The sequence below is a fragment of the Vanellus vanellus genome (assembly GCF_965231255.1).
Source record: "Vanellus vanellus genome assembly, chromosome: 2".
Classification (NCBI taxonomy): Eukaryota; Metazoa; Chordata; class Aves; order Charadriiformes; family Charadriidae; genus Vanellus; species Vanellus vanellus.
In genome coordinates this window covers 18,641,219-18,664,702 of record NC_138906.1, presented here as the reverse complement: position 1 = coordinate 18,664,702, position 23,484 = coordinate 18,641,219, and the positions used below count along the sequence as shown (strand labels likewise).

Sequence of the window (23,484 nt, the reverse complement as noted above, 5' to 3'; positions counted from 1 at the left end):
TGGTCTCCAGAGAAATCCTGCCCAGAGTTCTGGGACTGCTGCAACACTTTCACTCCTTGCTATTGTTTGCTGAATGTGAAATCATACCGATGTGATGACTGTGCTTAAGGATGTCACACAGAAAAGGAACCTCCCTGAATCTGACCCGCATGCCGATAGTTGCTTTTATAAACTTTGCAAATTACTGTATGAAGAAGAAAAAAAGAATGAGCTTGTGTATGCGTGTCATTTCTGCTAGGAGGGACTGGTGAGCTTAGCAATCATGCTTGTTTCACTGTGAATCATAACTCCTGACTCACTGCCACAACAACATATGGGTCAACCTCCCAAAATGGAAATGGGACAGCAGGATTAGTCCTTGCAACAGGAGACCTGCAGATTGCTGTACACCTCTCTCTGAAGTGGCTGAGCTTCTCAGCTTCTGCCGGACATTGCGCGTAGTTGGCATAACTGAGAAAAATCTTTGAAAGTACCAATGAGTTAAGGACTTTGACACCTGGAGATGTGCATCCTACTGACACTTTTGTGTACTTAAACAACCTAAACAGAATCTATACATTTCAAGGCCTGGTTTTACTTGTGATGGCCTTGGTGAAGGGGGAGAGAGAGGAGGATAGCCATGCAGTTATGTAGCCACTCTCCCATCACGAATTTCACAGCTCATGCTAAACTAGGCAGTGCTGGCAGGGAAAACACAAACCCTTACCTCCCTTGGCATATCAGCCCTTGCTGTTACTACAGTCTTCTACAGCAAATATCATTATCCCTATGTTTAAGCTGTGGAAACTAAGACAGGTGGTTCAAGTGAACTTACCAAAGGCTTCCAGGTATCTTTCAGACACAGAATGAGACTGAGGGAGGCCTTTGTTGTTTATTCCAGGTTGTTACTGACTCATTACTGACATGTTCATCTCTATTGCTGAGGTTTCACTGCAGCTAGTTCAGCAGGAACAAACTGGATGGAGGTCCTTTTAGCCTTTATTCGCTCTCAGTGGCTGCCTAAGGGCACTGCGCTATGCAACTGGTCTAGGGTCCCCTGAGGACACATGAAGTGCAATGGCCCTTTCATTAGAAATCCCAGCCCTAAGGGAAGCACTGTAAATAATTCCTCATCTTTTGAGAAAGGTAATCACAGTTACTCAGTCCCAATGACCTGTTTTCATGGTTAAGGATATAGCCAAGTCCGTAAGACAGTGGAGAGGGAATTTTGATGATGAAAATATGGTTACAGGAGCTATTGTTGTTGTTTTCCCTTTTTTGTCGCATCCCTGAAGTAATCAAAACCTGAGGAACACTGATCACATGCATTTGCGCTAGCTGAGATGGAGCTGACATGCATTTGCGCTAGCTGAGATGGAGCTGACATTTTTTCTACTTCTCTGAGCCCTGTATCAGGCCAGGAACCGGGCAGCCCTCATGCAAGACTGTAAAGGCATGCTATTCTGCCAGAAATTCAAAGAGATCACTGGGAAGAAATCAAGAGGAAACAGAATAGCATAAAAAAATGCAGTCAAAAGATCTCCAGTGTTCTTCTAGGAAGACTACTTATCTTGGAGGGCTAACCAAGCTGTACCGGCTTGATCCTCCCTCATCTGAGGTCAGGATCAAATGGTATAGTAAATAATAAAAAGAAAAAAAAACAAACAAACAAACTCCAGCCTTAATAAAGAAAGTATTGGGTAAGTTGTCACAAGTAACCAAGGACTCTTGATGGGTAGTGAAAAGCACACAAGAAAACAGTTAGACACCCATAAATTACAGCAGGCTAGATAGATGTCCCTCCCAACTCAGAGATGGCTTCACTGAAGAAACCCTACAAAAGCTTGATATAAAAACAAGTACATATTTTGTCCTGGTTATTATACATATGTCAGTAATTAAATAATACTCTTATTTTGAAGGAGATAGGTTTGAGCTACTTTAATTATCCACTACCACTGGCTCCTGTAAAAGGGAAGAAAAATGCATGACACGGCCTGACTTTCCAGAGTTAAAATAGATACACAGACAGTAAACAGGATGACTGCAGCAGCCAGATCCAATCTTAGAGCGAGAAGACTACATAGTTCCACCTGGAGGATGACAACATGGAGAAACACCTGTTCTCAAATGGCATGCTCAGGAAGGCCTAAAGCACCACATCCATAAGCATGAGCTATGGGACTGTTCATTTAGGGCAGGTTTTGCCACCTTTCTTGCATCTGCTCATCATCAAGGTCAAGGATCTGAATGCCATCCTTGCCAACCCTTCATTCTGAGTGAGGTATAGAATTATAATCTGAATTAGGACTAATATCTATATTGAGTAGTTTAATTCTATGGCTACAACAGGAAAAATAAAATCCCAGAATACAAATACTCTCTGACTTCAAGGGATTCAGTATACTTAGTAGAATACTGTGCTGTTTGGGTCCACCTTCCAAATTCAAATTCTCATCCCATTCCATGCTAAGACCCCACAGGTCCTATACACTTCAACAAAATCTGCACCATATAGACATACTGCTTTCTTGTATGACTGCAAAGCACAATCCAAACCACGAAAACTAAGTCACACCTTCAGTAAATCTCAGATTATTACTAATAAACGGGCACAGTCCTAGTATAAACACAGCCAGCCATTTGCACGTTTAATTACAGAATATACCTCCATAATTTAACAGATAATTATTGTTATTGTACTCATCCTGGGAGTTAGTTTTCTGAGGTAAAAGAAACAGGAGAGCAGATCCTGAAAGCAGAAGGAGCAAGGCACCAGAGAGGTTTACCATACAAACGCAAAAGAACAGTTACTGCCTTGACCCCGTAACTCAGCTGAAGGCAACTGCCCAGCAAAGTCAGGACTCTGCTCGGGGAACTCTGCAGCCAGCGTTCTGACACAAGCCATCACCATCTCACAAGTACATCTGCCCTGTGCAAACCGCTGTCATGGCTCAATTGCTTTCATTTGATGTGACTACAGAAGAGCCCCAGGCCCTTCACCTGAGCTACGGAGTCAGCCTCTGGAGATGAAGAGAGGCTGCCCCGCTGGCCCAAGGACCATAGCGTAGGCCAAGAACAATTTCAGACCCACATCAGGCATATGCTTAATTTAGTAAGAGTTGCACTTGCTTACACACAGTCTGAGGTAGGTTTCGAGCCATAAAAGCAGGTTGGCCGAATGTGTTATGAAAAGGCTTTCTCACTGGAATGGGTTTTAAAAGAACATTTAGGGCTTTTAATGGAGGAGGGAGGATTCTGCTGGCACGAAAGTACAGAGCATCAACCAGGCTACGCTGCTGGGCACACGGGGGTTTGCGATCCGACGAGCACGTTTTTCTGTCCTTCGAGAGGCGGCCGCTTGCTCCGCCCCAGCACAGGCCGCGGGCCCGCCACCTGCGGCTCCAGCTTCCTCCTTCCCCTCCGCAATTCTACCCAGTTTCTTTTCCCCACCTATTCCCTATTCCTGACACCAACAGAAACCGAAAACCCACAGGCAGTCCACTCTCCCCTGAGGACGCCAGACACGAGCGGAGCTCATGCCAGAAGCGACCGGGCGCGACCCCGGGCGCGACCCCGGGCGCGACCGCGACCGCGACCGCGACCGCGACCGCGACCGCGACCGCGACCGCGACCGCGACCACACCCCAGTGCGCACCAACAGCACGAGACGCCCCGCCGTAAACACACAGCGGGCAGCTGCGCGCATGCGCCACCCGCAGGGGCGGGGATGTTTTCCACCCGCTCCCCCCGCCGCTGGCACACCTGAGGTGCTTGGGGCGCATGCGCGGGGCTGGCAGCCAGAGGGCGAGTGGAAAGAGGCGGCGGGGCGCGCAGGCGCAGGCGGTGCCGCCGCAGCCTGCGCAGGGAGCGTCGGTCGGGGTCGGGGTTGGGGTCGGACCGGACCGGGCCGGGCCGGGCGCGCTGACGGGATGGACGAGGACGTGCTGACTACCCTGAAGATCCTCATCATCGGCGAGAGCGGTGTCGGCAAGTCCAGGTGAGGGGGCGCTCGCCTCCCCCAGCCTCTCCTGCCACGACGCGGGGCACAGGTCGGGCCCGGCCTAGTCCCCCGCGGCGCCGCGGTGGACTGCGTTGGAGCCCCCCGCGCCCCGCCCGGCCTGGGCGCGGCCTGCCCTGAGGAGGGCTAGGCCACGCATGGGGGAGCTTTCTCGTTCTTTCTCGTCCTGCCCTCCTGCGGACGGGGGGCTGCCCCTACTCGGGGCTGTCTGCCTCTTCCACGGCCCTCCCCCAGCCGCCGGCCTCGCGGCGTGGAGGGGAGGGCTGGTGTCTGCCTGACCCAGTTGGAAACTGAGACGGAGCAGAGCTCTGCCGGCCTGGCCGGGGGGATCTGGGCCTCCCTGTGTCCTCTGCAGCCTTGTGTGGTGTGGAGATGGGTGTGCTTGTACATCTCCATGGCACTTTGGGGTTAATCTGGTCCATGATATGTACACGTAGAGTCACGAGTGACCCGGTGCTGGGTGTCGGGGGCAGACGGACATATGAGGTAGGCGGTGAAATAGTTCTACCACTGATTCTTCTGCTGACTAATTATACTCTTTCTGAAATACTTTGAGGTTGATTTCCTCACCTCCCCCAGTCCCCTGCCCTTTTCATGGCTTTTGTCTAAGGTACCTTTTTTTAGTATTTTTTCTTTAACTTTTTTTTTTTTTCAGTGCCATAGATCTTAATAAAGGAAGAAGGATATAAATGCAGGAGGGCATCTGGGAACGTACCACACTAGTCACGTCAGATTTGATGTTTTTATGGCAGTAATTTGTGTCTTCTACTGTGACCATAAATAACATGCAAGTTGCTAATTAGAAAAAAAAAACCCACCTTATTTGCTAAAAAAATCTGACAGTCACTCCTTTGAATTAGCTGCTGAGTTGATAAACTAGTACAGTAGGCCTCTGGTGACAGACATGATCTGAGCAAATTTTTAGTTGAGGTCATCTCTTTTATATGTGGCCATATGGAAGAATTTTTCCTGAACCAGATAGTATGCACAATGTTTTTGTATACCTGCTTATATGCTTATTTGTTCACATCAGAAAAGTTGTTGAAAGAAACTTTATGTAGAGGAAATAAAATTGCTATGAAACGATAATACTACAGTTGTTCAGGTACAGGAACTTAATATTGAACTATTCCTGAATTTGTGTCACTTGCCTATCAATTCCGTAGGAAAGGTCAGATGTTAAACTTCAATTAGCATGGTGTAGTAAGTGGTTGGAGTCGTGACTTCTGAACCAAATGCTGTCTTAAACCTGGTCCCTGGCAGCGTGCTGCTGTATTTTATAGAAGACAATATCTGCATATGAAAGAAAGGTGGGGAAAGTAGAAGTCTGGGCTTAGCACTCAAGGCTTGTAAACTGAGGTTTTTATCGTAGTGGCAGTATGAGAGTTCCATATTTTGTCTGTTTTGAGTGAAACCAGTTTTGGTTGTAACTAAAAATAGCTGCTCTTAAATAACATCCTGACGCAACCGTCTGAAGGTACCAGTAAAAACCTATGTGCTGTTAATTTTTGTTTTAATTTTAATTGGTAAATAAAGCTACCATTTTGTTTGGGGGTTTTGGAGTGAGGAAAAAAAGGTTGGTCTATGGTTAACTTCAGAGTTGTCACCCAGCCTTGTTAAAGTAAAGGGATTTCAGTAGTCACTTTTCTGTCAGTGCAGGACTGTGTCCAAATGCTAAAAAGGACTTGGCTGCTAAATTCACATGCAAAAAGAGGAGAGGAGAAAAAAATGTTTTGGGGAGAAGACCAAAAAATAAATAGGGCTTTGTTTTGTTTCTCTAGCCTGGAAATGAATAGAAGCTGTCAGTCATAGCAAACAGCTGTCTGCCACGTGTTAATATACACTTGCTACAGATGCATAAGACTGGTGATTTAAATAACTGTATGCTGAGAATCTTTGTCTCTTGCCAAAATATTTACATAGTATTTTTTATTAAGTATAGTGGCATTATGGGCACTTCTTTGAGGGACCCAACCACTGTAGTGTGATGTACTAGTAAATCTTAAATTTTAGCTGTTCTTCTATTGCTAGCAAACATGTCCATCAGGATAAGGGGAAGTATGTGTGTGAAAATCCTTATATACAAAATCATAAACAACGATGAGCCAATTCTACTCTTAAACTTTTGTGTTGTAGTCCTTACCGTTTCACTGCGTTCCCAGTTTGAGGAGTTATTTCTGGGGTGAAAAGCTGACTTGGAATTTTCATCTCAAGCTTACAAAAAAATTGTGTGAGGCAATATGAAACCAAAGAATCTTACTTTTGTACTGAATTCTGGGAGAACAAAAATAGAGTAAGAGAAGTAAAATGCTTTGAGAAGCAGATCATGCCTAGCAGACTGCCTAGGCAACTGATTTGACAACTTGTGTGGTACTTTGTTTTCAGAGACATATGTAGTAATAGATGCAGAAAAGAGGCCTGGCTCTTCTAGCAGAGCATGTCTACTGTATTATTTTCGTGTTGCCTTCTTTGTTTTTTGTAGGAGAGAAATTATGGAAAAATGAGATGTGTTTTTATTTAGCTATGTGATCTTGCTGTTACTTTCAGACCTGTAATTTTTAGGCTTCTGGCAAGCTACGGGTATGCTGCAATAATAGTAACTCTTATTTTTCTTCCCTTCCTATCAGCCTTCTGCTGCGGTTCACAGATGACACGTTTGACCCAGAACTTGCAGCAACGATTGGTAAGTATGTGCTGATGCTACCTTAGAAAAATTTATACCAACTTCCGTGCAAAATTGTAGTTTGTTCAGACTTGCCTAACCAGTAGTGAAGTTCAGACATGTCAGCTTCTCTGTCAGGAAGGAATGATGTGGACACAGTTTTAGCATGCAGCGCTTATTGGTGTAGAGCATTGACTGTACTGGCCTGTAGTTTTCCCCTTTATGCAAAAAATATATCCTTGTCTAGGAAAACAAACATAAAGGTCACCCTTCGCCATGAAGATGCAAGTCATAGGTATGGGCAGTGAAAAGCTCTGGTGGAATAACCTGCAATTCATCATTTCAGGCTCAAATGGAAATGTAAGAGCTACTGTTGTGTCTTCTACCAATTTATCTGTGCAAGGTAGCTGTCAGGTTGTTTGAATAGTAATACTGCTGTCCAGAACCTTGTGGTCTATGTAATATGATACTTGTTAGCTATCTTAAGAAGACTTAAGACCCTCATTAGTAGGGGATTTTGGCTCCTGATAATACTAGAGTTTACTGGGCTATCTGTGGCTTCTGCTTTTCTTCTATAGGAAGACAATTACAATGTGGCTTTTTCCCTCCTACTTAGTGAGAGTAGGAGACTCTCTCCTACTTTTCTCTCCTCCTTGGCAGCTAGACTCTTGAGAAAAATGGAAGAGAGCCAAGAATCTAGAGCTGCTGGGAAAAGCAGTGATGCATCATTGCTTTGTTGGTATGGTACCTACCAACAGTGAAGTCAGTTGTGTTGGAGGAGAGTGACCCAGGATGCAGGATATACTATGTAGGTGGTTGTCAAAGGAAGCAAAATGAAACTTCTAAGAATGTGATGGAGCTCTATGCCGAATTAGTAACTGAAGTAATGGAAAATAGAGATTACTTCCACACAATGCATTTCAATTGCATTATTTACTTTCTCTGTAGGAGGAATTCTGTCTAAGGACTTGTATCAGTTTTTTCTTTGAGTTCAGCTGTTGGTAAATAAAGCCAGCTCTAATTGGCTAAGCAGTCAATAAATGGATCTATTTTTCATTAATGTTAATAAGATACAGGAGTACTGTTTCCTGTAAAGCACTGAGCAGCCAAGGGGAGGAACGTGGCCTATTTTTTTCATTTAATTGCTTATGAAAAATGAACTTGTGCAAGTAGCCCTGCCTCAGTTCAGGAGGGAGTATAGGGTGGAAGGAAACAGGAATGGAGCAGACCAGGTGGTGAAGATGGTGGTCTTGTACTATAATCTAAGTAGTTTTGGCACTGTATGTACTTCAAATCACATTACTTTCATGGTATGTCAGCCATCTGAGTCAGGAAGTCAGTACAGAATAGCTATTTTAGCTTCCATGATGTTTTGGACACCAATAGACTAGTTTGGTCTCAGTGTGGGAATCTATTGGTTTTTTTGTTTCTTAATTGTGTTTGTTTTTTTTTCATTCTGCTGTTCATACATAATACCCTTTACCAATGTCAAAAACTGACATCAGTGCACTATTTGAGAAACTACTCACTTGAGAAACTTACTCACTAAATATTTACTATTGGTAACCTAAGGATTAAATTACAGCAAAAAGGGTCATAACTGTACTCGGCCTTTTAAACTGATGTGTGTTGATATATCCTTTAAATTTTCAGTCATTAACATCTTGTCTTCCTTGTCTTGAGTTTTGTGTAGCTTGTCCTTGGGCAAATGATAGGCTGATAGTTCCTGTGTATTTAAAAAAAAAAAAAAAAAAAGAGAGAGGGGGGAGTTGTCAGATGCTGAGGTAGATCACTTGTCAACAGCATGTTGTCTGTTTTCATTTGGTCACTGAGTGTAGTATTGGTGAGTCCTTGATGTTGCTGGAATCCCTGTAAGAGATACACTGAGTTTTCAAATCATCCAAAGCTTATTTGAGGTGTTTGTTAGAGGAATTACTGTCATCTAATATTACTTCTCACAGGATAGCAATCGTGTAGTAGATGAGTCTCTATCTATATCGGTTTACCTCTGCATGATCACCTTGATTGGACTTGGTCAGATTGTTTGAGATAGGGAAACAAAGCAAATAGCTACTTTAATGCAGCTTCCTTCTTTATTTTGAAAGTGTGATGTTCCTCGAGACCACAGACATACTCAAGGAGAACACATGTATGAGTAATGAATAGAAAGTTGATCCATTTGAATTGCAAACTTGAATATTTGCCCTAGAGTATGTGCTTTAATACAGGAAATGTAGTATTTGCCTTATTCCATAAAATATTTTAGTCCATGGCTTAACAGGCCCTTAAGCTTTTGCAAAAGCCTGTCAACAACAAAACCTTGAGCAAGACACTTACTCTTCCTGCTCCTGTCAAAACACAGCTTGTTTTCTGAGCTTCAGTTTTTTTTTCTTTTCTCTTTACTTTGTCTTTCAAAAATAGCTGTCATATGTTTGAAGAACTAAAATACTTTTCCTCCTCTAGGTGTGGACTTCAAGGTGAAAACTATTTCAGTTGATGGAAACAAGGCTAAACTGGCGATATGGGTAAGTCTCTCCTAAGTTCTTAATGTATTGCTTTGCTTTTGGAATAGTGATGGCTTGTATAATGCACAGTTTGTGTAGAATCCTTTTCTATTTAATAGGGAGGTAATTTGGATGAGTGGGAGGTTAATACTAAACCATTCAGATGGTGGAATGAACTGTGGGACAACTGTCTAATGGGGCAATTCTGTTGCCTATGAGCTCCTTCTGCACCACTGATTCCAGGTCTGGTTGGGATAGGAGTAGAGAAGAGGAGGAATAAAATGGTACTAAATTGGACTATTTAAAACAGTGAATGTGGCCATTCTTAGATTGATTTATTTTTTTAAGATGAGTTTAACTTAACAACTTAGAGTTGTTTAACTTGTAAAAACTTAGCCCTCACTACTCTGAGACTACCCTCTATACATCATTCATGTCTGTACTCGACAGGTTTTAAAAGTGGGCACTTCTGAACCTAAACGTTTTTGGCAAAACTTAGTAGCGTATTAATGGGTTAAGAATTACTGTTGTATGCTCAATTTATGCTCAAATGTTACCTGTCAAAAGAATTTTTAGCCTAAAAATTTCATAGCCCTCATACGAAGACTTTTATAGGCTTCAGGTCAGCATAACTTGCAGCAGATGCAGCTGAAAGAGGGGGAGAGACAGTATTTGTAATCTTAGCCTTAGAGTGTTCAACATCTACTCCAGTTAAAAGTAGAACATCTAAATTCATGGCAAGTGAAGAAAGAAAAAGTACTTCCAAGATTTTTTTTTTTAAACTATCCTCTTTCTGCAAACCAGCCTCCACGCTTGGGGGACTTGAAGCACTTTTTGAATATTCATACTCGGTTGTGACTTCTTGTAGCAAGCAAGAATAAAACCTTGTTTCTCATATAAGCAAGGTACCTGACCTTTGCTTCCTTGACAGTAGTAGTGGAACATGAAATGTATATTGCAATACTTCTGTTGCTTTGACGATGTTTCATATCTCGACTACCAAACAGGACTTATTTCTTAGTGTGACAATAATAATCATCAGTAAAATAAATGGGTTTGATAAGGAAAATAACTGCAACAACTTGACAGACAAATAGACATACAAGAGGAAAACCAGACTGATAGCAGACTGATAAGTGATCATGGGATGGAAAATATTAGCTAGGACTAACTTAGGGTTTATCTTCTTTCATATTGGTGAATATGAAGAAATAATTCTAAGGTAAACTGAAAAAGAAAAGCTTGTAAAGGTGTATCATGACACAAAACCAGTTTGAGATGTGTGGGATTGACTGAGTGACTTGTAGAACGCTGAAAGTCCAGTTCAGTGATTCAGGTTCTTTGGCAGGGAACCATTTTGAATCCACAGTGTTTCATCTGTCACTTCTAACCTGGGATAACTTGGTTGAAGTTAATTAAATCTTCTGTGCTTAAAGTCTGCAATGAGTGTGCGCTGTAACTTAATCTCTGGTAAGAAAACAGCATCCTAATACTTGTGTTTTTGCAGAGCCGTTGACACTTCAAATTTGAGGATGTAAATTCAAGTTTACTTAAAAACTGGAAAATCTCTGACTTATTTCTGCTTATGCACTATCATGCTTATGCACTATCATATGTTAAATGCTTTTACCCTGGCACTGAATCAAATTTAATCGGACCAAGGCGATTGAAGTGAGGGAACTAGCTTTGTTGCCATGGGTTTTGGTGCTTGTTACAAAATTGTAGTTAGTACTGCAACTATGCTTCTTTCTTGCTAGTTGCTGCTGTGCTAGCTGCAGAACAAATGCTTCTGCAGAAATCAGTTTTATTGCTATGTAGTCCATTTATTTACTACACCTAACAGTTTAAAGGTGTTTACCAGGACAGACTACATAAAATCTCGAAGTTAATGTGCAGTGAAACAGTAGGGGAGGGTATAAACTCAGTTGATGTGGTAGTTGAATAGACTTTGAATCTTGTTTTGTATGTTCATTAGAAGCAGAGTAACTAAAAACTAAACTAGATTCTGCTAAAATTCTGAATAATGGAACTTTCTGAATGGCTTTGTAGGATACTGCAGGTCAGGAGCGGTTCAGAACGTTAACACCCAGTTACTACAGAGGTGCACAAGGTGTTATCCTAGGTAAGTATAGCTTTGCATGCTATTTTGAATTGAGTTTGTGGTTTTCTCATGCATTGGAATTACAGAAACTCATATAATCTTTGTATAATGCCTAATTGATATTAAAAATCACTGTATCAGTGTTGAACAACTCAGTATATTAAAGGATCTTGAATTTGATGTCTGACCTCTTTCTCATGTAGTTAGTCTCACTGGCCTGAGAACTACTGATTTTTGCATGAGATTAAAAGCTGCTGCTCTTTGAAGAGATAGCTTGGAGCTGTCCCTGCACTTCCGGAAATTTGCCTTTTATTTCTTTTTGTTTTTTTGCCTATGCTTACTAAACCAAGATTAAAAAAAAAAAAAAAAAAAAAAAAATTCCCCTCAGTGTATTCTTTCTGTATCAGTATGTATAGATCTTTCTCTTTTTCTTCTGCCTGTTCCTTTTTCCTAATGAAATTAATATAAACACTGTGGAGTCTGGCTGGGATTTTTTGCTGTTTGTGTCTCCATACTAGTGGGGTATTAGATAGTCCGAATCACTTAGAAAAGACTAGCTGGGAGCATTAAAAGCATCATTTTGTATGAGAGAAACCCAGGACAAAGCCCATAATTACAACTTCACGGTGAGGTCTCTTTTGCTTTTCTTTTCTATATGGAAACCTGTTAACTAGGTACTGAGCTCTGAAGTTCTGCTTCTCCACTGCTAGAAGTGAGGAGCTAACTAAAGCAAGGGTAGGGAAGTAAGTTTAATCTTTTTTTGAGTTGTGTGTGACTTGAGAGATTCTTGGTAAGTTTTTGTGTCCAGTTAAATTGATTAACTTGGAATAACCTCTGTCATGGGACTTCTGGTAGATTTTGTTTTGTATGTACTGTTTCACAAGTCTAAATTGCATTATCTTCCTGGTATAGGAAGATGCTGTCAAGGCATGTCTTGTCAAGTCACTTAGTTGCTGGCACCGAACCTGTCACTTGCTTTTGAAAGCTGTAAAAGTAAACAAGCACAGTGTGGGAGCTAGAAAGTTCTGCTGTTGAGATTTGTGCGCTCATTTTTTTTAAATAATCTTCTCTTGACTATTACTTTGTTAAAGTACTTCATAAAAATAAGGTTGTTCATGCAAGCCAAGCTATAGATTTGATTGAAACCAACTGTTTATGCCTGTATGCATGTGGGATGTTAGAATGAAGGAAAAAATGCTTTCATAGCTTGAAATGGTAGCTGTTAAATAGTTACTGGGTAGTGGATTTTAGGTTTAACAGGGTTTGCTTTTTGTCTGCCCTTTCTGCTCCTAGCATGGCTTATTACTTACATTCTACACAAATGCTAAATAGTTTGAAATACTAAAATGCTGAAAGTTCAGTAGTTCACTGGTATTTGTGAGGATTTGGTGACCAGTTTACTTTTTTAGCTAAATCAGTAGCATAGCAGCGGTGTTATACAAGTCTCAATTATCACTAATAATTAACTCAGTGAAGAAGGTCATGCCATCCTCTTTGCATATCTTTTGTGTAGTGATGTTAATAAGTATACTACTTCAGGGGTCTGCAAATCTAGAATTCTTTGGAGAATGATAGTGTTTAGCCTGTATGCTGGGATGTCTCAACATAAATTAGTCTGAGAACAGTAGACGACTGATCCTTAGAGTTGCTCTGCATTAGTATTGTCAGTGATTTGAGCTGGAGGGTATTCAGCTTTTTTCCAGTTGTTGTCTTTGTAGTAAGTAAATAGGAATCCTTGAGCCTCCTTCAGTTTTAGCAAAAACTACGGCTTTTTGAACTTCTTTTGTAACGTAAGCTGTATTTCCTGGAAAAATAGTGTGGAAATAATATTGCGGATATCTTTCAGTTTATGATGTCACGAGAAGAGATACTTTTGTCAAGCTGGATAACTGGTTAAATGAACTGGAAACATACTGCACAAGGAATGACATAGTGAAAATGCTAGTTGGAAACAAGATTGATAAGGTAAACTGAATTCAACTGCAGTAAGTAATTTGGTGTGTTTTGTTAATAATGAATATTAATACCATGTCTTATTATAGGAAAACCGTGAAGTTGACAGAAATGAAGGTCTCAAATTTGCAAGAAAACATTCCATGTTGTTCATAGGTATGTTACAGATATTTGCAGAGATCTTACAGGTTTTCTTACGTATGAAAAGTACCACTTCTGTAGGACTGATAGTCTTTTTACATCCAATCCAATTAATGGTATTTCTCAGCTGCGGTATGTACAAGGATAATGGGTATTTTCAGTTTCTTGAAATTGTCCCTAAATATGTCCAGGTATCTATTCTAACTGTGGATGAGTATACTGAAATGCATAACAATTAAGGAATACAGACTCTACTGTAGTCTAACAAAACTTGTTTTAGGTTTGTGGTTTTGTCTCATTTCTTTTCCTAGCCTACTTGCTAAATTAATAACAGAAGCAAAATGAAAGAGGGAAAACTGGTACTAGTGGCCAGCTTTCAGTATAACAAAAGAGCTGGTACTTGACAGAGATCTGTGTTAGAACTAGGATGTAAAAAAAGGTTTAATTAACTTATAAATGGTGGGTGGGATTCAATAATGACATAATCATGACTGGAGCAAATATGTTGGTCTCATCTTGCTGCAAAATGAGATGGGTCTTGTAGGCAAGCCTTGTAGTGATAAATTAAAGTAGGTGGTGAAGTGTTTCTTTATGCATAAGTTTATTACAAGTTTCATTTAAGGATCAGCAGGGATTACTTTACAGGATGACTCCAGTAGCAAAGCAATTCATTGACATGTCTTGTACTTAGACTTACATTCCTCATCTCTGACTGATGACATCTTTGTCTAGTACCTTGCTGTGTTTCTTTTTGGCTACAGTGTCAGATGCGGAAATAGAAGCTCTAAGTTAAGGCACAAGCTCTTAAGTGCATGGAAGATGAAAAGAAACATGAAAATTAAACTATAACTGAATACATATATCTGCATGCTACATGTGCTAAGTAGCTGCATGGCTGTACAACAGGGCAAGCCCTAGTGGGACTGAAGAGTTTTGGATGGTATCTGTTGCTCTCATAATATACCCTGTGAACAGATTTCTTGGGCTTAGTCAAAGTAAGGCTCCTGAGTGAAATTACCTAGAATTCTGCTAACTGCAGAAGAAATGAGATCCCTTACTGCTTTTTATCATGAGTTCTGTCATGGAGGCTGACCCAGAATCCTACAGTATGGATCCTTGCTTCTTATGGTATGGTGGTACTGCAGTTCTGACTGATGTACAGAAATGAAATACAGAACAGCAGCCAGGTTTATCGGACATCTTAAGTTAGTAGAACTGTCCTTTTTTCTTACTGAAGTGCTTTCCACAGGAAAATAAAGCTAAGCTGTAGCTGTCTCCATATATTATAGTGACATTCAAGTTGGCAGCTCTTCTATTAAGAGCCTTTTGAAGTACTTCCTAATGTGGTGACAGAAATCTGCATACCTGCTAATTTTGGCACTGCTACACTGTTACAGAATATTTTGTAGAAGTTATAAGTCTAGGTTGTAGGTTGAGATCTAACTGAAAGAGAAGTACTAAACGAGTTACTGGAAGCTATGCTAACACTTGACTTCTTGCGTCCCTTCTCCAGAGGCAAGTGCGAAAACATGCGATGGTGTACAGTGTGCCTTTGAAGAACTTGTTGAAAAAATCATTCAGACTCCTGGACTGTGGGAGAGTGAGAGCCAAAACAGAGGTGTAAAGTTAACAAACAAGGAAGAAGGATATGGAGGAGGAGGAGGAGCATGTGGTGGATATTGTTCTATGTTATAAACTTTGGGAAGCTTATTCTTTGCGTATTTAAACAGATAGTGACATCTTTCTGTACATAAATTCATTTAATGCTATTTTTAGGGACCTTGCAGTTTGCACATACTTGTTTTGTATCATGGCAGTGAACACTTGTAGGAAAAATGTTCTGCAGCTTTCCCGGTTTGAAAATGTTATGGTAAGCATGCCCAATTTGCAATCTTCAGGTTTTTATAAGTAGCATTAATAATGTGCAAGAACCAATGCACTAAAAATTTTATGACTGTATACATTCATCATGTAACTATTCTAAACAAATTCATCTAACAGAAACACATTACTGCATTGTCTGCTCTGTCTTATTTTTAAATACTCTGGCAATTATAGAACTATATAGTGTGCACAGATCTTGAAAACAGTGTGAGCTATAAATGTTACATTTCATCTCTTCTAGTAAATGCTTTTTTATGGTATTAAAAACAGCAAGATTATACAGTTCTTAGACAAATCTGCTAAATTTTTGTCTTTCAGCAGAGCTGTCTAAAATACAAATTGGCACAGGCCATAGCTGGTATCAGCACCTTCTTGAAGAGATGCTTTGAAAGCTTCCTTTGCTAAGATGGGGGACACCCTTTTTTCTTTTTAATCATCACTTCAGTTGATGGCTTAACTGGAGTTTTAATCCTGTGATATTTCTATACTAAATTTGTGGTACTCTTGCACTCTAGGTTTTTATGATGTGGTCTACTCTAGACTTGCTGTAGAAAGTCTTCATTTTTGGCAAGGGGTCTGAATGACATCTTTGTTCTTTCATTGTGAATCAATTTGCCACACTTCAGTATGGATGCCTAATTTTCCTAAATGTTTGTAATATAACTTTATCTCAAACTATAGCTCACTGTGGCTGTGAAGATCTCTATCACATGTCTGCTTTGTGCGGCTACTTGTTCAGAAATAAAACTTCCTGTCACAGACACTAAACGGGAAGCCATAGGGCCTCTTGATCTCTGTATGGAAAAATACTATTGCAATGAGTATTCACTTGAATTTACTGTATCAAAGCCAATGGTTTGTTTCAGAAGACTTGTATAGACTAATAAATTTTTTTTCCACAGTATTCAACTTTTCTAACCTCTTCCTATTGTAGAGTTGTATATTTTCTAGCACATACAGTTTAAACAAGGTCACTTCTTACAAACAAATTCTTTCTGATTTCTGAAGGATGAAACAAGGATGCTGTGTTGTGTTTTTTGGGGGTTTTTGTTTGTTTGTTTGTTTTTTAAATAATCACTGTAGTGCAATCCGTAACTGAACCATTGGGCAGTTTCTTGTAAATAAAGTGAATGACAGTACCTTTTATTACTGCAAGGTTTTGTGTAAATGTCAGCATACATGATCTGTATTTTGCAGCAGGTCTTGGCTGCTTCTGTTAAAATACACTTTTCTTCACGCAGAAACTTTGTTTTCTATTCTGTTTTACACTTGCTAGAAAACAATACCAAAATTTGAAGACTTACCCATGCTAGTTGTTTTTACAAAATATTGTATCTATAGTATTGTTAATGTAGTAGGATAATTTAAATATGTAAATGTAATATTAAATATACATACATATTGTATTAAAATACTAGATTTTTATAACTGTTTAATGCAGAGTATGTGGGCTGAGCAAATCTTGTTAGCATTGAGGTCAAAGGATTTCTGTTCTTTTGTAGTCTAGCAGCAGAGGAAACCAGTAGGAGCATTAAAACTCTGAACAAATTAATTATTTTAGTATTTGAGTAATATTGGGCAAGTATGATAATGCTGGCAGATGCCTGTATAGGTATTTCCATACCTATTTTCCTCCTAGTCTAGGTGCATCCCTACATTGAGAAGAGACTTAATTTTCAGTTTCTCACAGAAGGTCGTTTTGTCACAGGACCTGGGTTCATCTTTCGTTCTGCCTCTGACAGCTCTTGTCAAAGGAAGGAACTGCAGGGTACTCTGAATAGCGGGTACTGTTCTGCAAAGTCATTTGCTCCCTCCTTCCCTGCAAAATTTTTCTGGGGTCAGAGAAGTATTCTGAAACAGTGTATTTAGTGAGGCAGAGAGTAGTTAGACAGCTGTATTTTTTTTTTTTTAAAGCAGATATTGTCTAATTGACTTGCAACTAGGTTTTTTTATCTCCATCTTTTATGCATGTTTGGTTATGTCCCTGAGGAGTGGCTTTTCCTAGAGTCTCACCTGCTTTCTTCATTGCTCTGTCAAGAAGCTGTGTACTGGAGGGGTGGGTCCCTGTGCTTCCAGTACTTGTTAGAGCAAATCTAGCATCAATTACTCCTACTCTGCTACATTTTCTTTTCTTTTCTTTTCTTTTTTTTTTTTTTTTTTTGGCAGGGGCAGAGGGAAGCTGCTGTCTTTCAAATAAGACTGCTCCTATACTTTCAAAGTTGTTTTTCCTCTTTGCAGGTCAGAATTGTATCACCATTCTCTCCAAGTGTGTTTTCACTATTTTAGCTGTCACGCAAGCATATCTGAAACTATTGCAAGATGTATCATAACCTCTGCTTAATACTGATTTAAGACTATGTCTTTGTGGAATATTGAGTATTGCAGTTGGAGAACTATGCACAGTCTTCCTCAGTAGGTAGGTAGCTGAGGGCTAATGGGGGTAGCTATTGTTTGTTCTTCATCGAGTAGTGAGAATGTGTCTGTTTCCATGGCAGATCATAGAATTGCTGAGGTTGGAAGGGACCTTTAAGATCATCAAGTCCAACCATTAACCTACCTGACAAAAACCACTTCTAAACCATGTCCATAAGTACCACATCTACCCTTTTTTTTAAACTCCTCCAGGGATGGTGAATCCACCACCTCCTTGGGCAGCCTATTCCAATGTTTAATAACCCTTTCAGTGAAAAAGTGTTTCCTAATATTCAAGCTAAACCTCCATTGACATAACTTAAACCCATTTCCTCTCGTCCTATCACTTGTCACCAGGGAGAAGAGAACCTCTTTTCAGGTAGTTGTAGAGGGTGATAAGGTCTCCCCTCAGTCTCCTCTTCTCCAGGCTAAACGACCCCAGTCCCCTCAGCCTCCTCTTCTCCAGGTTAAACAACCCCAGTTCTCTCAGTCGTTCCTCATAAGATTTGTCCTCCAGACCCCTCACCAGCTTTGTAGTCCTAAATAATAGATAATTTTATAAGGAAATACTAAACCAGAATGAGAGAACTGAGGAATTTTACATGGTCATGAAAGACAGTTAAAACGGAAGTTGTTCCAGTTCATTTACCCTCTAGTCAATAGTCAAAATAATGACTAGCAGTTAAGTACTTCTGGGTGGCACAGTTTTTCTGTAGCACTGACACTAGCCTGGAAGAATATGGCACAGCAGTTGTATCTTCTTGAAGTTACACTTTGAGAATACTACTAAATATTGTTATGGTTTTGTCTTGAATTTCTTCTTCCACTGTTCTAAAAAAAGGAGGTGTGGACAGGTTTGTGGTGGAGATTTCAAGATGCCTTTTATTTTTTTTTTGTTTGTTTTATTGCTAGTAGGGCTTTTATCCAAACTATAGCATCACTTTTCCTGTTCTCCTACTGTAATAATGAAATCAACAGCTGGCTCAAAATAAGTCTTAGCAAAATGAAAACGTGAGTTCAGTAAGTCCCCAAACAATACCCAATGACTGTCTCATCAACCTTGGCAGAACTTCAGGAAACGGTGGTCTTGCTGCCATCACATACCACAGTGGGGACAGTTCTGTGTGCTTCATTTTGTTAGTTCCCTTGTTTGCCAGTAACTGGAAGGATATATAGTGAACTGCAGTAATCCTTCTAATCACGCCTCATAATTTAGTGTAATAGTTCTGTGTTCTGAAGCTGAACTGGATGCATTTTTTCAAACACTTGCAAAACTTGGGCAGCCTGCATTGTGATCAGCATAAGGTACTGCTATTTAGCCACTCAAGGATTGATAGAAATGTTCAAGATGCTGCATCCAGCCCATATTTGCTATCTTGCTCAAAGCTTCTGTAGTTGTTTTCAGTGTCTTGCTGTCCTTCAGGAAGGTGTCAAGAAGCAACATTAGTATGAGTAGGGCTTTTTCATGTTGACAGACAAGTCATTGCGTGGTTTTCAGAGCTAGTTGAGCCTTCAAGGGCAAAACATAAGGTGTTTTTCCTGGTCGCTGTCCAACAGCGTTAGCTTTTGGGGACCAAAGAGAAGCAGCTGTCCATTAAAACTTTCAAGTTTTGTAAGGTTTCACAAACCTTGCTCTTGAGTACCTGTGGCACCTTAATTAAAAATCGATGAAGGGTTATACAGGCAAAGAACTGCGAAGGTGTGTTTCCAGACCACTGCATCCTTACATTCTGTGGCTGATTTTTATGCAAGAGTCAGTTTTGTCCTTGTGCCTGAGTAACATCTGGTCCTCTCTGTTGGAGTTAAAATGGTCACGGTGGTTAACTACTGCAGGGTTTTTTTTTCCTCACACTACTAGTTTCTGTAGCATCTCTGCACATTTTATGTACAATGATAGCAAAATTCATAGTGAAGTTCTAGAGCTCTTGGGTTCTAGTTCTTTATTTTAGAAGATCCAAAAAAACAGAAGGAGACTTAAAATAAAAAAGTGTCAACTTACAGTTGGAAGGAAACTTTTCTAGTGTTTTCTATGCATGATCAGCTCTGGATGTACTTGGTTCTGGGAACAAGTCTGGTTGGATCCTGGTTCTTAATGCTTGTCAGGTTGGACTTTCTGATCTGAGGAGTGTGGCTATCAAGATATTCATGACAGCGTAAATCTTGTTCTTCAACATAGCTAGATCTGGAGCTACTTACTTACTAAGGATTTAGAGCAAAGCTGTAGACTGGGGCTCAGGGAAGAGCAGTAGCAACTGTGAAGGCAGTTTAAATAGTATATAATATATTTAATGTAGAATACATTATATAGACAAAATAATTATTATATAATATGTCATATAAACAGGCTATTTAATAGAATTAATATTTTAATTAATATACTTTATTAAAATAGCTAAGGTAATATAGAAATATAACGTATTATATTAATATTTTTATATTTGTTAGAGATTATGTATCATGTCTGAACTTTAGCTTCAAACGTAATGGATTGCTTCAATTCAGAGTAAGTATGACAAAGGTACAAAGCCTGCGGACAGGTGTCATCCAGAAGAACAGGAGGAAGGATGCCTATGGAAGCAAGACTTGGGCTTTATACACTGATAATACCTGAGCTTGCTATGAAATCAAAGCTGAGGTTCTAAATTAATTGGGTGCTCAGGGTGCCAGAGGTCAGAGATCACATCTGTGTAGATGTGATTTACCTTAAATTTTTCTCCTAAACTGTATGCTGAGTCACAAAATGGTTGAGGTTGGAAGGGGCCTCTGGAGGTTGTCTGCTCCAGCCTCCCTGCACAAGTCAGGACCCTTATTGCTGGTTGCCCTGCACTATGTCCAGACAGCTTTTGAATGTCTTCAAGGAAGGAGACTCCACAACCTCCTTGCGAAACCTGTTCTGGTGCTTAGTCAACCTTACAGTAAAAGAAGTGTTTCCTGATGTTCAGAGGAAACCGCCTGTGTTCCAGTCTGTGTCCATTGCCTCTGGTCCTGTTGCTGAGTGCCACTGAAAAGAGCCTGGCTCTGCCTCTTTGCATCCAGTAGGTTTTGCTGAACAGTTTGAACTTTCCTCATGGGAGAGATTCCCTTAATCATCTTCATGGCCCTTTGTTGGACTCTCTCTGGTATGTCTGTGTCTCCCTTGTACGGGGTAGCCCAGAACTGGACACAGTACTCCAGCTGTGGCCTCCCCAGTGCTGGTTATGTCTGGTTTCCTGACAGAAAGAAACTGTCTTTTAATATCTTAGCCTTTTTTTGTTGTTTATTTGCTAAAGCAAGTACAGCAATACGTTGGCTTGAAACTGGTTGGATTGCTTTTAAAAGTTCGGAAGCCTAATCTCCGCAAGGTTGCGCTTTGGTGTGCTGCTGACAATGTTGTTGGGGAAGTCCTTCTGTAACTGAGCTGCATAAGCACAGGAAGATGCGTGGGTAATTGTTTTACAGAGTTGGAGCAATTTTCTCCTCTCCAAGTTGGAGCAGTGTCCTGGTTCCAGCAAGGATGGGGTGAATTTCCCCAAGGAGCTGGCAGGGGAGGCAGGTATTCCATACCATATGACCCATGCCCAGCTATAAGAGGCGCTAGCTGGGGAGAGGGGGGCAGTCGCCACTTGGGGGGGGGGGGGGTATAGTGGGGGGAGGGGGCTGCGGCGGTGCGCGGCGCGGCGGTACTGTAATCGCGTCCTTATATTCCTTTATCGGTGTTATTGTTTTTCTTTTTTCTTCCCTTTGGCTGTTCTGTTAAATTACACTGTTTCAACCCACGAGTTTTGCCTTTTTCTGCCGATTTTTCCCACGGCTGTAGGAGTCGAGCGAGCGGCTGCGTGGTTCTTTGTCGCTGGCTGAGGCCAAACCACGACAAGCAGATAGCCTCTCCTACTATGGAGCTTAATGGAGAGCAGCTTCCTTTCCCTTCCTCCGGTGTTTTAAGCTGTACTGCAAAGGAGTCTACACCACGTGCTTCAAAGCTGTGGAACAGGTCTGTCCCACGGTGCACGCTGGGGTCGTGCTCCACTGGCTGCTCCCATGAGGAGCTAATGGGCAGGTTACTGGCCTCCTGTCTGGCTTGCACCCCCTGGTGTCCTTCTGCCGGGGTCCCTGGCATGAGGTAAAGGTACAGATCCAGGTTTCATCAGCTGATCTGTATGGCCCTGGGAGATAAAATGTCCTCATAGGTGACAGAGTTTAGGTGTACCCATGGGGAACATACGGAGGAGTCCAGGAAGTTGCAGAGCCAAACTTGCTCAATACAGGACCTTATATTTTTTAGTGAAATCTTAATAATGGTCTCTCGGAGAGTTTCCAACATAATCTGTTGGAGCACTAACAGCATTCAAGCTTTGGCAATTATGTTTGAATGAACAAATCATTGGTTTTCAAGACCTCAGGCATTACTCATACAGGCTCTTCTGTAACCTACAGTGTTTGAGTCAAAGCTTTGTAGGAGACAGAAGACTTACTAAATTAGCAGACCTAGCTGGAAGAGACTAATGTTGAGGCACAGAGGTCCTTTTTCAGGTCTGTGAAATGGCTGTAATAATGCAATTATTGCAGCATATTGCTGTTTCTTGGTGAGAGCCAGAAGATAAAACAGTACCCTTTTGTGTCAGGTCTAAATGCCTGTGCCTCCCTCTACATACACAGCAATCCAGGTAGAGAGATGGTGAATGAGTAAGGGTGTGAAAAGCATCACTGGACCGTTAGTGTGGCACAGATGTGGGAGGTCTGGCTGAAGCAACGCAGAGCTCAATAGTTGAATGTAGTCCTCCAGAAATCGGGCTGCTTCCTGGGTCTTGTTTGGTTGGATGCCACAGGGAGTGTATGTGGGAATGGACCCGCTCCGGCTGTGAGGTTTGAACTGTCTGGTCTTGCTCCAGGGGCACAAACACCTTCCTACCACACTATTTCTTTCTCCTAGGATTGCATGCTAGCTGGCAAATGGAATGAAGGAAACTTACGTCGTTTCACTGTCGTTTCCCATGATGAAATATGATGGGCAGGCTTACAGATTTCTGTAGACTGAGCCAGCAGGTGAGTTTAACCCTGGAAACATCCTTCCTGCTTCTCTTCTCCCTTTAAAGAGTAAGAAAAAGCCCTCTTTTGGTCTTGTAATTTCCTTTTGCCAAGCAAGAGAGGAGAGGCAAACTGTGGGAGGCTGGAGTAATCAAAAAGAAGTGCAATGAAGTTTCCCCTGGAAGATGCAGGTAGACAGCTGTGATACCTGAAGGCCTGCAATGATACGCTTCCTTTCTCTTGTGCTCCTCAAAACAGGAGTAGCACTCTTCTGAGCTTAGTGGAAATTATTTGCTATGTATTTCACAGTAGTAGTTAGAAGCAATGAAAGCACTGAAATGCATTTGCTGTACCCTCCAGAGAAGTCAAAATCACTTGACAGAATACAGATTGGAACATTTTATCATACTAGCTTGAAGTCTGAATACATCCTTTGTTTGCAGCCTTAGTCTGGGAAAACAGAGCAGGAAAGGGCTTTGACACCACGGTAGTCTTTCTCTCTACCCTAAGAAAGGATCAAGTACACCCAAATCCTTCATATATTTAAAATATTCTTGCAAGTAATGCAACAATGAAGATTTTATTGCCTCCACAGACAAACTCTTCCACTGTTTTTGGAACCTTAATAATGGAAAGCTTGTCCTTCTGTTTGACCTTATTTTCTTTGCTGTAATGAGAGCATGTTCCCATAGCCAGGGCTTCGGCTGAAACCTGTGTTTGCCAGGTGATGCCTATGTGCCTAATGGAACCAAGCTCAAGATTGTTTCATTTATGACATGTAAAATAAAGAAGCGGTTGCGCTTCCTGCTGGACAGGAAAGCTG

The 23,484-nt window shown here is 41.0% G+C and overlaps 1 protein-coding gene across 1 annotated transcript; it reads left to right on the top strand.

The window, feature by feature from the left end:
- The first annotated feature begins 3,832 nt into the window (after positions 1-3,832).
- On the top strand, positions 3,833-16,149 carry RAB18 (RAB18, member RAS oncogene family). Its single transcript, XM_082498901.1, has 7 exons — positions 3,833-3,979; positions 6,628-6,683; positions 9,126-9,187; positions 11,216-11,288; positions 13,114-13,232; positions 13,310-13,376; positions 14,875-16,149. The coding sequence occupies exons 1-7, from the start codon at positions 3,912-3,914 to the stop codon at positions 15,054-15,056; spliced, it is 627 nt and encodes a 208-aa protein (XP_082355027.1). The 5' UTR covers positions 3,833-3,911; the 3' UTR covers positions 15,057-16,149.
- Positions 16,150-23,484: the final 7,335 nt, after the last annotated feature.

Bases quoted from the DNA above. Each gene is read 5' to 3' on its own strand.
- RAB18 (XM_082498901.1), top strand. From the start codon at position 3,912: ATGGACGAGGACGTGCTGACTACCCTGAAGATCCTCATCATCGGCGAG. The intron at 3,980-6,627 runs GTGAGGGGGCGC...CCTTCCTATCAG, and splicing joins AGCGGTGTCGGCAAGTCCAG to CCTTCTGCTGCGGTTCACAG. The intron at 6,684-9,125 runs GTAAGTATGTGC...TTCCTCCTCTAG, and splicing joins AGAACTTGCAGCAACGATTG to GTGTGGACTTCAAGGTGAAA.